General features: G+C 39.6%; 2 protein-coding genes across 7 annotated transcripts in view; one reads left to right on the top strand and one right to left on the bottom strand.

Moving 5' to 3' along the window:
- Positions 1 to 59: 59 nt before the first annotated feature.
- Positions 60 to 5837, top strand: MRPS18C (mitochondrial ribosomal protein S18C). Its single transcript, XM_005554904.5, has 6 exons — positions 60 to 269; positions 996 to 1051; positions 2424 to 2507; positions 3834 to 3891; positions 5078 to 5137; positions 5226 to 5837. The coding sequence occupies exons 1-6, from the start codon at positions 170 to 172 to the stop codon at positions 5300 to 5302; spliced, it is 435 nt and encodes a 144-aa protein (XP_005554961.3). The 5' UTR covers positions 60 to 169; the 3' UTR covers positions 5303 to 5837.
- The window catches only part of ABRAXAS1 (abraxas 1, BRCA1 A complex subunit), a 24063-nt gene continuing 15689 nt past the window's right edge, over positions 5180 to 13553 (bottom strand). For 3 of the 6 annotated variants that reach the window (XM_005554897.5, XM_005554898.5, XM_045392371.3), the window contains 3 exons: positions 12145 to 12229; positions 7849 to 7963; positions 5180 to 7266 (listed from right to left, as the gene is read on the bottom strand). In XM_005554897.5, coding sequence (XP_005554954.3) covers positions 6833 to 7266; positions 7849 to 7963; positions 12145 to 12229 — 634 coding nt within the window. In that variant the 3' untranslated portion in view covers positions 5180 to 6832. Of the gene's footprint in view, positions 7267 to 7371; positions 7622 to 7848; positions 7964 to 10011; positions 10136 to 12144; positions 12230 to 13553 lie in introns of those variants that run through there. The other 3 variants (XR_012434829.1, XR_012434830.1, XM_074039784.1) reach the window with 2 other exon arrangements.

Genomic DNA, 13553 nt, shown 5'->3' with positions numbered 1-13553 from the left:
ACAGAAAGGTGCTGCGCATGCGTATTGAAAAACCTCACCTACTCTCGCGGGTCCTCAGCGTTCTCCTGCGGAACCTTTGAACCGCGTACTCGAGTCCACAGCGGAAAAGCAGAGGAAGGGGCCTTTCGGAACGATTCGGAGCGAAAGGAAGTGGAACAAACGCGGAACCATGGCGGCTATGGTTGCTGTTTGCGGTGGTCTAGGGAGGAAGAAGTTGACACGCCTGGTAACGGCTGCTGTCAGCCTTACACATCTCGGGACTCAAACGGGTAAAGTCTCCATATTCCATGCTCCGTTGTAGCGTTGCAGGCATTAACCTTAGTCCTAATGGTTGGTGGAGTCGTCCCTGTTAGCAAAACGACTCTAGTTTCTAGGCAATTTTCTCCAAGATGGTTGGGAATCTGTAATCGCCTTTGACTGTTTTAGAGTCGTCTAATCCACTCCTTTCTTTAAACGTATGAGGAAGCTAGAGTGGTTCTTAATTAAAAAGCAGAGACTTTAGATCTCCGGATAATCTTAGTGAGGAAGGGGCATTTCCAGAGTCGCCCAGTAGCAAATTCCAGTTGTCTAAGGTCCCCAAACAGAACAAAATTGTGTAATTTTTGCCATTTTATCTTCTCTGTGTTTCTCTATAAATTCTCTCTGGGACGGGTCTGTTACTCATTTTCTTTTTGTATGATAGTGCCTGTTGCTTCTCCTGTAAGAATTTGCATTAAGAATTTTCTCTAACCATGGAATGAAGGGAAAATCAATGTCAGAAAGAGAGCAGGTATGGGTGGGAAAATACGTGCTTTTGCCCCAAAGCCCTGGAAAGCACACCCATGTTGAGTCTTACTCTGTCCCAAATATAAAGGTTTTTAACCAGTCATTCTGAATATAATGAATACAAAACCTTTAATATCGTGTCCCTTAGTTCATCCTGTCTCCATAAAAACAAAAATATTTAGCTATTCAGCTATGAAAAATAGTTAATTGCTGTTTCTGTTTAATCACAGTGCTTTGGAGAAGAGGTTGTTCACAATATAAACAGGTATCCAGCAACGAGGACCTGGTAAGAATTTTTTTTTCTATTAGTAAGGCATTTGCAAATATGACCAAATTTTTTTTTCTTTTTAAAACGAGAACTGGTATTAGACTCTAACATCTTTTATTTTAGCTACTTGAATAGAGTTCTGCTGTAGGACAAAACAATTAGATAATTACTCTGAGTTCAGAAATGATGATGAATTGATTGTAGTCAGTTGAGTTTGGAACTAGGGGAATTCCTAGATTAGAAGCAAAGCTGCTATAATACCATATTTTTCTTCCTAGATCTTAAATTTAAGGATATGTGATTTGGGAATCGGTGTCTTTACATAGCCCTTTATAAGCAAATGATTTGGGAATTTTAAAAGGTAGTTTGGGTGAGTAGAATTTTAGATAACTGAAAAGAGACTGTACAAAGCTTAGCTATAGGTTGGCTATAGTATTAGCATGGACTTGAAAGCACAGGTTGTTACTACATGCAAAGGTACTTTGACACTAATCAGACCATACAAAGCACTTGGCACAGAGCTGAATAGTAGTCACGTGAGCTGAATGTAAATTGGAAAGTTTGAAGAATTGGAAAAAACAAAAGAACTTGTCTAGTTTCTCTGAGCATCTGTCTTGGTAATCTAATCCATGCACCATACTTTAAGAAAGTAAAGGGACATTATTCCTTTTTTAGTTCATAAATCCCACTTTGTCTCTAATCAAAGTTATGGACCCTCTCCACAGAAAAAGGCACAAAGTTCCATTCATTTGAAGTTTTGCATACGATTACAGGGAGTCATGGGCTTCAGAGCCATTTCTAGATTAAGAACCTCTATCCTGGAGACAGCCATACTGACAGTAGGAGGGAGGCACTGTGGCAGAAGCATTAGGGCAGTGGTGGTAACAGAAAAGCCAGAAAGGCTAATGCAAACTTATATAGTAGCCTGGGGTGATAAAGTCAAAACAACCTTTTATTACAGTAAGTCATGGGCCATTATGTATAAAAATAGTGAAAAAATACTTGATAGAGACATGGAGATGGATAAATTAGGGATTGCACTCATTTAAGAATGCCGTATGTTATCTATTGTGTTACAAGTTTTCTTAAATCTAAAAATTTTTTCATTATCTACAATCTGAGCAAAGCATTGCAACAATCACTTTCTTATCAGACATCATTTTTGTTCTGCCGTAAACTCTTTTATTCTACAAAGATTGTACTTTATTCCAGAATCTTCCCATGAGTTCATTTGTAGGCTAAACTGAAACAAAATAAAGTGCTTATATAAAATATGTACACAGTAAGAAAGGTATAACTAATCCTTTGAATGGATTTGAATGTAGAATAGTAACCTTTTAAAATTCAGAATTAACACATCCTATTATCACACTTTCGTTTTTTTCCCTAGCCCATTACAATGGAAAATCCTTATAAAGAACCTCTTAAGAAATGTATCTTGTGTGGAAAGCGTGTAGATTATAAGAATGTACAGGTGAGATCTGGTTTTACTTCACTATATTTTAGGGTTTTTCTTCTGATAGATCTGCTTAAAGAGAATCAAGTCAGTTTATAGCAGGCTTTTGTAGAGGTAACTGTTTTAGCAGCTTCATAATTTCAAATTTGGTTATAATTCTATGTATAAGCATATCTCTGTTTTATTCAAGTAAAAGCACCTTGGCTCTCCCCACTTACTATTATTTCCACTCTGTGTTTTTCACTACACCAAACATCTTAATAGCTCACTGTAATTTTTTTTTTTTTTGACAGAGTTACAATTCTGTCAAAATTCTCAATTGGAGAGGGTCAGAACTTTGGAAAAAGCTCATATGGTGAAGCTGATCTCTTTACCTCACCACCCATATCACTGATTCACATATTACTTATCTCTTGTCTAACTCTCAGCAAGTTAGAAGTTGCAAATTTGGGGCAAGTGAATAGCGCTACAATTCTGTATGTTGGCCGGGCGCGGTGGCTCACGCCTGTAATCCTAGCACTTTGGGAGACCAAGGCGGGCGGATCACCTGAGGTCAGGATTTTGAGACCAGCCTGGCCAACGTGGTGAAACCCCATCTCTATTAAAAATACAAAAATTAGCTGAGTGTGGTGGTGCATGCCTGTAATCCCAGCTACTTGGGAGGCTGAGGCAGGAGAATTGCTTGAACCCAGAAGGCAGAGGTTGCAATGAGCCGAGATCGTGCCATTGCACTCCAGCCTGGGTGACAAGAGCGAAACTGTCAAAAAAAAAAAAAAATTCTGTATATTGATAATAGTATAAGGTGATAGCTGCCTTTGAGAGAGAACCAAGAAATTACAGAAACACACATACTAGGAAGATTATGCAAAGTGCCAAGAATAATGACTGGCACCTAGAAAGTTCTAAATAAGTATTTAAATAAAACATAAATTATAGCAAATGCCTGGTGTACTTGTACCTCTGGAAAATCTCAGTACCCTCTGATAATTTATCTTAATGATTATTATCAGAGGGTAATGTGATAGCTTGTCATGATAGATGAAGTTTTTTAGTAGCTTGTTTCAAGCAATATTTTAGAAAAGTATCTGTGGAGGTCAAGAAAACAGATTTAACATTGAATGAATATGCTGATTAATCTGCTATTTAATTATATATAGACTTTTGACACACTAGAAAATATTTAAAAGGTAACAGGATGGATAACTATTTTTTCTCATATTTCATGAAATATGTCTGAAATGTAGTAAAGCTTTATATAACTTGAAGGTTGTTTTTTGAAATTTACATATTCAGAAATAAATAACAAATACTTTTTTTTCCCCTCCGAATAAAACTCCAAAACAGCTTTTGTCCCAGTTTGTTTCTCCATTTACTGGATGCATTTATGGAAGGCACATTACAGGTATTTTGTTTTTTATCATGGGAATATATATGTAGATAAGAATTATATCAATGTATTTCTGTCATTTAAGAAAACTGTCAAATTTTCAAATTGTGCTATAAATTACTACTAGATCAGATACTACAGGGACTAGAGCTAGTTACTATGAAAAAGCCTCCTAGGCCAAGGGGATTATTATTTTGCTGTCTTATGCAGAGTTAACTATATAGAAAACTTGGGCTTTACAAAACTGTTGTTGGTGTTTTGGAAGATCCTATAATCATTCCTAGATTGATACTTAAACTTGGTGTCAGCAAACTATGGCCCATAGGTCAAATCCGACCTGCCCCCTTTTTATCTTGATTAGGTTCATCATATACAAATGCCACCTTTTTTTTTTTTTTTTTTTTTTTTTTTGAGATGGAATCTCACTCTGTCACCCAGGCTGGAGTGCACTGGCACAATCTCGGCTCACTGCAACCTCTGCCTCCTGGGTTGAAGCGATTCTCATGCCTCAGCCTCCCGAGTAGCTGGGATTACAGGCATGCACCACCATGCCTGGCTAATTTTTGTATTTTTAGTAGAGATGGGGTTTCTCCATGTTGGCCAGGCTGGTCTTGAACTCCTGACCTCAGGTGATCTGCCCACCTAGGCCTCCCAAAGTGCTGAGATTACAGGCATGAGCCACTGTGCCCAACCCCACTTGTTTTTGCAGTTTTGTTTACATAGTGCCATATGGTTGTTTTCGAGCTACAACAGCAGAGTTGAGTGGTGGTGATGGAGACTGTATGGCCCAGAAATCCTAGAATATTATTCTAGCACTTGACAAAAATGATTTACCAACCCTTGACTTAAAAACTTGTTGAGGCTGGGTGTGGTGGTTCACGCCTGTAATCCCAGCACTTTGGGAGGCTGAGGTGGGCGGATCACCTGAGGTGAGGAGTTCAGGACTAGCCTGGCCAATATGGTGAAACCCTGTCTCTACTACAAATACAAAAAAATTAGCTGGGTGTGGTGGTGCACACCTGTAATCCCAGTTACTGAGGAGGCTGATTCAAGATAATTGCTTGAGTCTGGGTGGCAGAGGTTACAGTGAGGCGAGAGTGCGCCTCACTGTACTCCAGCGAGACTCTGTCTCAAAAAAAAAAAAATTGCAAACTTTAAATATTGACATTTTTTATGAATAAGAAAGCTTTTTATTTTACAGGTCTTTGTGGGAAGAAACAGAAAGAAATCACAAAAGCAATTAAGAGAGCTCAAATACTGGGTAAGAAAGAACACCTCAACAACTGAATTGAGCTAGCTGAAGTTTTGTTCATTATGTTTTCTCAAGAACTTTAATTATCTCTTTACAGGGTTTATGCCAGTTACATACAAGGATCCTGCATATCTCAAGGACCCTAAAGTTTGTAACATCAGATATCGAGAATAAATTATATCACGTTTCCACCAATAAACTTATTTTACAGTAAGTGGTTGTATGATGCCAATATTGACTCAAACCAAACTTTGGATAGAAAAGTGTTTGAGGAGTGAGGTAAAGAATGACACTTCCAGCTGGGCGCGGTGGCTCAAGCCTGTAATCCCAGCACTTTGGGAGGCTGAGACGGGTGGATCACAAGGTCAGGAGATCGAGACCATCCTGGCTAACACGGTGAAACCCCGTCTCTACTAAAAAATACAAAAAACTAGCCGGGCGAGGTGGCGGGCGCCTGTGGTCCCAGCTACTCCGGAGGCTGAGGCAGGAGAATGGCGTAAACCCGGGAGGCGGAGCTTGCAGTGAGCTGAGATCCAGCCACTGCACTCCAGCCTGGGCGACAGAGCCAGACTCAGTCTCAAAAAAAAAAAAAAAAAATGACACTTCCCTTCATACCAATGTCCATTAAGCAGATTGCTTATTTAAAATGTTAACACTCATCACATTTTACATATGTTGAATAAAAGTGGTTCTGTGTGATTTTCATTTATATCTGATTCCCAAATAGCTCATACAATAATCCATTCAATTGAATGGAATTAAAACTGCTCAGAATGATTTTCCAACTAGCAAATGTAAGTATGCCTGGTTAAGGTATCTTCCCTTTGTAGAAATGTTACATTGGGATGGATAGTGGTGTTGTCACAGGAGGACAAAATATTCCTAGACAAGTCTATCCTCAAACCAGTAGTGTCTTTTACATAAAGATGATTTACACCTAATAGACATTGAATATGATAGACATGTATGTATATATGTACCAATTCTGAGTTCCACTGGCCTATCCCAAATACACTTGATTACCAGGCTTGTACTGTATTCAAAATGATGGATTTGCTAAATTTCGTGCAAAGGACTCTAGGGGAGAGATTACTGTTTGTGTTGCATTATAGTTGTGTAATAATTAAGGCTGCCAGATTTAGCAAGTACAAATGTAGGACAAATTTAAATTTTAGATGATGTTTTGCAAATTTATTGCATGGTATCCAGCATTTTATCTGGCAACTCTAGCCATAACGTACTTTTTTCATATAAATTTCCTTCCATATTGTGAAAATAAGGCTATTGTTGATTTTCCAATTTTTTCTTTTTTAATAGAGATGGGTCTCAATACGTTGCCCAGGCTGGTCTCTAACTCCTGGCCTCAATCCTCCTGCCTTGTCTTCCCTAAGTGCTGGGATTACAGGTGTGAGCCACTGTGCCTGGTCTCACTTTTCTAATTCTAAAGAATGTTTCTGTGTAAGCCTTCCCCTCAACAACTTAGTGAAAGGTGAAAAAAAGGTTTGGAAATAAAAGCATCTCATGTTTGAAAAAGCACTTTGTGAAATAAATGCACTAAGACTTATCTGTGTACTACTGCAAACAGGTGAACACAGTAAAAACAAATGAACTTACTGCAAGTAGCTCAACATAGTAAAAACAATAGAAATGTTTGGCTTTACCCATCAGCCAAATAAAAAAAATCTCCTTTTAAGGTTAAAAGGATCAAAATGTAGGAGACCGTGAATATTCACCAAAACCCTTCATCTTCTCAATTTCTTCATCCGTTTCTGGGCTGCTCATTTTGGACGCTTTATCTTGGTTACTACTATCAGTATCTGCTTTAGATCGTTTATCTTGTGTATCTAACAACCGTGATCTCTTGAATTGCCATCTGTCATCTAAGTCTAAGGCTTTATGCTTAATGATTTGTGGTGTACTAGCTGAACTAGCTTCAGGGATGCCAGTGTGTTCTACCATTAAGGTCAGATTGTCTACTACGTCGAGGTGGTGGTTGATGTTACAGCTACTTTTAGAAACATGTCTACTTTTTAAAGACATAACACATGAATGAAGAAATTCAGAATTTGGAAAAAAGGTCCGTAATGCTTGGCAAAGAAAAATATTCTCTTGAGGGTCTTTTTGGATGTTCTTCTCTCCTAAACAAAATAGAGTAACAGTTCAACATACAACATTTCTTCTACAAAGCTTTTATAATTAACTATTGTAAAATTAAGTCAAAAAGATTTTAACAGTTTTATTATCTAAAGTGAGAATAACATACATAATTCTGAATTCTAATTTATATGCCACAGTATTCTAAGACAAAATTAAAGTTGTGTTCTTTCATGTCAGCAATATAGCTACTGTAGTATTATGTTCTTTAAAAGCACAGGAAGGGCCGAGCGTAGTGGCTCACGCCTATAATCCCAGCATTTTGGGAGGCTGAGGCGGGTGGATCACTTGAGGTCAGCAGTTGAAGATCAGCCTGGCCAACATGGTGAAACCCTGTCTCTATTAAAAATACAAAAAAATTAGCTAGGCATGGTGGCAGGCACCTGGAATCCCAGCTTTTTGGGACGCTGAGGCAGAAGAATCGCTTGAACCCAGGAGGCAGAGGTTGCAGTGAGCTGAGATCACACCACTGTACTCCAACCTGGGTGACAGAGCGACACTCTATCTCAAAAAAATAAAAAATAAAAATTTTTAGCACAGAAAGTAGAGACGTGTTGTTTACTTACGTGCTGCCTGAATCTGTGCTCGTTTCCTTTTCTCAATTTCTCGTTTTAATCTGTTTACATCCTTTACTAGTTTATCTACTGCTTGTTCACTGTCTTCTACCTTTTTGCATATACTCTGCAAAATAAAATAATTGAAGGGCATAGGTTAAGATTTCAACCTCTGTACTAACATAGTCTGGATTCACAAATAATATAAAGTCATTGGTGGTATATAATACCGAAAACTATTTGCCTTTTATATACATTTTATTTTCTGGAGGACCTCAGTAACAAGCACTTGTAGGTTATAAATAAGCCTTATATGTTATAAAATGCGTTTTCAGAGGTAGTAACTTCTCATTTATACAGTTTTTATCATGCCAGTTAATTTCACTGAAAATACACAGAAATAAACTGAAATATGAACTCATGGGCCAGGCTGCAGTGGCTCACGCCTGTAATCCTAACACTTTGGGAGGGTGAGGCGGGCAGACTACCTGAGCTCAGGAGTTTGAGACCAGCCTGGGCAACATGGTGAAACCCCATCTCTACTAAAAATATAAAAAATTATCCAGGTGTGGTGATGCATGCCTGTAGTCCCAGCTACTCGGGAGGCTGAGGCACGTGAATTGCTTGAGCCCAGGAAGCAGAGGTTGCAGTGAGCCGAAATCACACCACTGTACTCCAGCCTGGGCAATACAGTGAGACCCTGTCTCAAAAAAAAAAACAAAAAAACTTTGAAACAAAAAATACAGATGCAGAGTTACTGCATACATTTAACACTAAGAAACTCACAGTAAGTGAAAACAAAGTGACTTTTACTATTATGAAAGGATACTATTGAAGAGTTTTTCCTGTAAGACACACTACTTTTGAAAAGCAGATCAGTTCTGTGTGTCTTTAGTTTTAAAAGTATGAATACCAATAACTTTTGATGCCATAATTCCATTCGGGAATATATCTTAATAACAACAAAAATATAAGATGATGTTTCTTAGTATAACATAAAACAACTGGGGGAGGGGAGAACATTTAAAAAAAAAAACTAATTTCCAATTGTAGGCTAATAGTTGTTTTGCCAGTTTTAGTGGACACTTTTTAGGATGTCTGCCAAGCCTACTTTTTACAAACTTTTTGCCTTGACATAAGAGTTTTGCCAGTTACCCCTGTACCCATCTTTCACCCGAGCTGACCCAAACAGAACCAATTAGATTCTTGCCTGGCAATCTGGAGGTATCACATAGCCAATTGGCAAATCTTATGCTCTAGAAGACATCTAAATGCAGGAGCTATAGGTTGGCTGTTTTCTGGCCTGCCAGTGGATGAAGAAACAAAAACGTCTGGAAGGATAACAATGTGCAGACAGAAAGTTCTATTGGCTTTCTAGCTCCTGGTTACAATTCCTTCCTAAAGTTCAGCTGCTTTCTGCTTATAGTTCTTATGATATACCTCTACGTTACATTCCCTATTTTAGCCCAAGTTGATATTTTTCCATAACATTGCTCTATGAAATATATTGCCATTAAAAATAAAGAGGCCAGGCATGGTGGCTCACACCTGTGTACTTTGGGAGGCCGAGGCAGGTGGATCACCTGAGGTCTGGGTTTCGAGAGCAGCCCGGGCAACATGGCAAAACCCCGTCTCTACTAAAAATACAAAAATTAGCCTGGCATAGTGGTGGGTGTGTGTAATCTCAGCTACTTGGGAAGCTGAGGCAAGAGAATCGCTTGAACCTGGGAGGCAGAGGTTGCAGTGAGCCAAGATCGCGCCATTGCACTCCAGTCCGGGCGACATACTGACACTCTGTCTCAAAACAAACAAAAAAAAAAAAAATGCAAAAACAAAACAACTAAAGAATATGTAGCAACAGGAACAATGTTTGATGTATCAAATTTTTTAAAAATCATGACACAAATTTATGTCACTGTGACTGTCAACTATATCAAAGTATACATATATTAAGGAAAAACTGGAGCACATGGCAGAGTGAAAATAGTTATGTTAACATAGTGAGAGTCCAGGCTGGATGTGGTGGCTCACACCTGTAATCCCAGTACTTCAGTACCTTGGGAGGCCAAGGAGGGTGGCTTGTTTGAGCTCAGGGGTTGGAGACCAGCCTGGAAACATGGTGAAACCCTGTCTCTACACAAAGTACAAAAAAAAGCTGGGCATAGTGGTGCACACCTGTGGTCTCAGCTATTCTGGAGGCTGAGAGAGGAGGATCACTTGAGCCCAAGAGGTGGCGGTTGTAGTGAGCTGAGATCATGCCATTGCACTCCAGCCTGGGCAACAGAGCAAGACACTGTCTCTAAAAAATAAATAAAAGGGTGAGATTCTGGATGTTTTCACCATCTAAAATTCCTGTTTCATATGAAAAAAGTAGTGTAATACGAATCAAAATATTTTAACTGCTTTTCTGTTAGTGTGCTCTACTGATGAGTATGGTGGCTTAGTAAGGAGTATGGAAATATACTCCTTACTAAGATCTCCAACTGGGGAAAGCATAGTCGACTTAACAGCCCCAGCTTTGGATCTACCAGTGTGTTTGCTCTTAAGCCACACTTCCCCTGGGCTGTTCCTAGCCAATGACTAAGCACAGTGCAGGTATTAGTGCAAGTCCATGCCTATAGAACAATTTTTGGGCAACTTTGCTCAAACACTCCCCATCAGCCTAGTGGAACTTCCTTAAAATGGCACTGCAGTCTGAGGCTCTTCCTAACTACTTGTCCTCTTACCCCCTCTCCTTTCGCAGGGGTCAGACTTGCAGTGTTGTCTGAAGGCTCTTCATGCCTGTTATTGCTTCCTCTTCTTTATCCTTCTCAGGTCCAGTAAATCTCCTGCACTTATAATCCCATCTTGACATCTAGTTCTCAAAGGACCTGAACTGACACATGAAGTAGAACTGACACATGAAGTAGAGGGAAGTATATACTGTTATCAAATATACTTCCCTCTATTCTGTAAGAAGGATTATATATCCCTGCCTATTACCATGTGATGTGTTCAGGTCAATGAAATGTGAGTGGAAGTGACATGGCCATTTTAAGCACAGTTTTCAGGGCTGTTGTGAATTTCCATTAGCTTTTTTTTTTTTTTTTTTTTGAGATGGAGTCTTGCTCTATCACCCAGGCTGCAGTGCAGTGGCACGATCTTGGCTCACTGCAAGCTCCACCTCCCGGGTTCACACCATTCTCCTGCCTCAGCCTCCCGAGTAGCTGGGACTACAGGCGCCCGCCGCCATGCCCGGTTAATTTTTTTGTATTTGTATTTTATTTTATTATTATTTTTTTTTTGAGACAGAGTCTTGCTTAGTCGCCCAGGCTGGAGTGCAGTGGCCCGATCTCAGCTCACTGCAAGCTCCGCCTCCCGGGTTCACGCCATTCTCCTGCCTCAGCCTCCCGAGTAGCTGGGACTACAGGCGCCCGCCGCCTCGCCCGGCTAATTTTTTGCATTTTTAGTAGAGACGGGGTTTCACAGTGTTAGCCAGGATGGTCTCGATCTCCTGACCTTGTGATCCGCCCGCCTCGGCCTCGGCCTCCCAAAGTGCTGGGATTACAGGCGTGAGCCACCGCGCCCGGCCTTTTTTTGTATTTTTAATAGAGATGGGGTTTCACCGTGTTAGCCAGGATGCTCTTGATCTCCTGACCTCGTGATCTGCCCACCTCAGCCTCCCAAAGTGCTGGGATTACAAGCGTCAGCCACCATGCCTGGCTCCACTACCTTCCTTACTGTTTGCCTTATGCCATGAGAACATGTCCCAAATAAGGGCTGCTCCTTCAGCCTGGATCCCGGATGAAGGTGACATTCAGAAAAGGAATAGAGCTACAGCCAAGATATAATGTGAGCAAGACCACACCATGGTTGTTGTAAGCCACTGAGATTGCAATCTTTGTTACTACGGCTAAAGAAATACGTCTCAGTCAATGAAGCTAAAGGAATAACAACATCTTGTTCAACAAGGGACAGCATCTATGATGGGGTCTCACAAGATTATAATGGAGCACATATAGAAAGCTGATATACAGCACGTGATATTGGCATTACAGATCAAATAGGGGAAATGATTGATATTCAATAATTTGGGGACATTTGGTTTTCCCTGTGAAAACTAAAAAGTAAAAATACAGGTTTGTTTAAGTATATGTTTGCACAATGATGAAATTGCCTAATGATACATTTCTCAGAAGGTATAGCCCTCGTTAAGCAACACATAACTGTATAAATCTAATCAAGATATCAGGTTATCCCTAAAAAATGTCAGTCATTAACTCGATATGAACTCTATCTAGAAGTGAAGTGTTTGATCTGTTAACTTACCTTTAATTCCTCTTGTAATGAAGCATACATTTCATTTATCTTATGTACCTCCTTTAAGGATCCATCTTCTTCAAAAAATTTAGAGCTGTAAAAAATTACCATTTCCTCAGGCAAATACACAAAACTCATTTTCATGATAAGGTGAAAAACTTATTGTCAAGGAGCAATGGAAGATTCTTTTTACTGGTTTTGTAGGAACCATAATTTTGTCAATCTATGTGTATGCAGAAAAACCAACCACAAAACCTACTTCATTGATCTTCACATTAGCAAACATTTTAGCCTCCTAAGTACTATTGACAGGTCTCCCAAAAAGGCGAGGATGGGCAGGGGATGGGGGAAGATTGCATAAAAATAGGTAAAAATTGAAGGAAGGAAAAAAGGTCTCTATTGGCAATGGGAACCAGAGTCAATTTTTTAAATATTTTACTGAATTCAAGTTACCTTTACTTGAAAGAGACATCATTATTTTATTATCCATGAAATAAGGAAAAAAGTAATTCTAAGAAGGCATGACTCGTAAGACATCCCAATGTCAGAGATAAATATGAAAAAAGTGCATCTCGCCAGGTGTGGTGGCTCACGCCTGTAATCCCAACACTTTGGGAGGCCGAGGCGCGCGGATCACCTGAGGTCGGGAGTTTGAGACCAGCCTGACCAACACGGAGAAACCCCATCTCTACTAAAAAAATACAAAATTAGCTGGGCATGGTGGTGCATGCCTGTAATCCCAGCTACTCAGGAGGCTGAGGCAGGAGAATCGCTTGAACCTGGGAGGCAGAGACTGCAGTGAGCTGAAATCATGCCATTACACCCCAGCCTGGGCAACATGAGCAAAACTCCGTCTCAAAAAAAAAAAAAAAAAAAAAACAGGAAAATGTGTACCTCAGAATCAAAGAAATATGGTATTCAGTTTTTAAACTGGTAGCACTGTGGGGACACAAAAGTAAGTAAGTAAAACCTAACCCCTTAATCTCGAAGTTTACACTCTAGTAGGTATCCTATACTACCAGTATTGCTGTTTTTGACATTACTTCTTTAATGGCCACAAAGAAAGTTATATCTAAGCAGCCTATAGTATGAGTAAGTCTTGGGTGAAGTCTGATTTTTACAAATATCTAATTTCGAAGCCTTTAATCTGAACCACTGCCTTAGAAAATTATAATTTTTAGGCTATATACTTATTCTCACCTAGAATAGATACGCTAAAATTAACAGGATATGCAACAAGCTCCTCCCAGTACTTTTTTTTTTTAATTTCTTTTGTAGAGATGGGGTTTCACTGTGTTGCCCAGGCTAGTTTCCAACTCCTAAGCTCAAGAGATCCTCCTGCCTCAGCCTCCCAAAGTGCTGGGATTGCAGGTGTGAGCCACCATGCCTGGACTAACCACCACCTTTTTTGTATCTTG

Source organism: Macaca fascicularis, chromosome 5 (assembly GCF_037993035.2).
Source record: "Macaca fascicularis isolate 582-1 chromosome 5, T2T-MFA8v1.1".
Taxonomy (NCBI): domain Eukaryota; kingdom Metazoa; phylum Chordata; class Mammalia; order Primates; family Cercopithecidae; genus Macaca; species Macaca fascicularis.
This window is presented reverse-complemented; position numbering and strand designations above follow the sequence as displayed.

Coding starts and splice junctions, on each gene's coding strand:
- MRPS18C (XM_005554904.5), top strand. CDS start 170: ATGGCGGCTATGGTTGCTGTTTGCGGTGGTCTAGGGAGGAAGAAGTTG. Junction 1,052..2,423: donor TATCCAGCAACGAGGACCTG/GTAAGAATTTTT, acceptor TTTTTTCCCTAG/CCCATTACAATGGAAAATCC. Junction 5,138..5,225: donor TAAGAGAGCTCAAATACTGG/GTAAGAAAGAAC, acceptor ATCTCTTTACAG/GGTTTATGCCAGTTACATAC.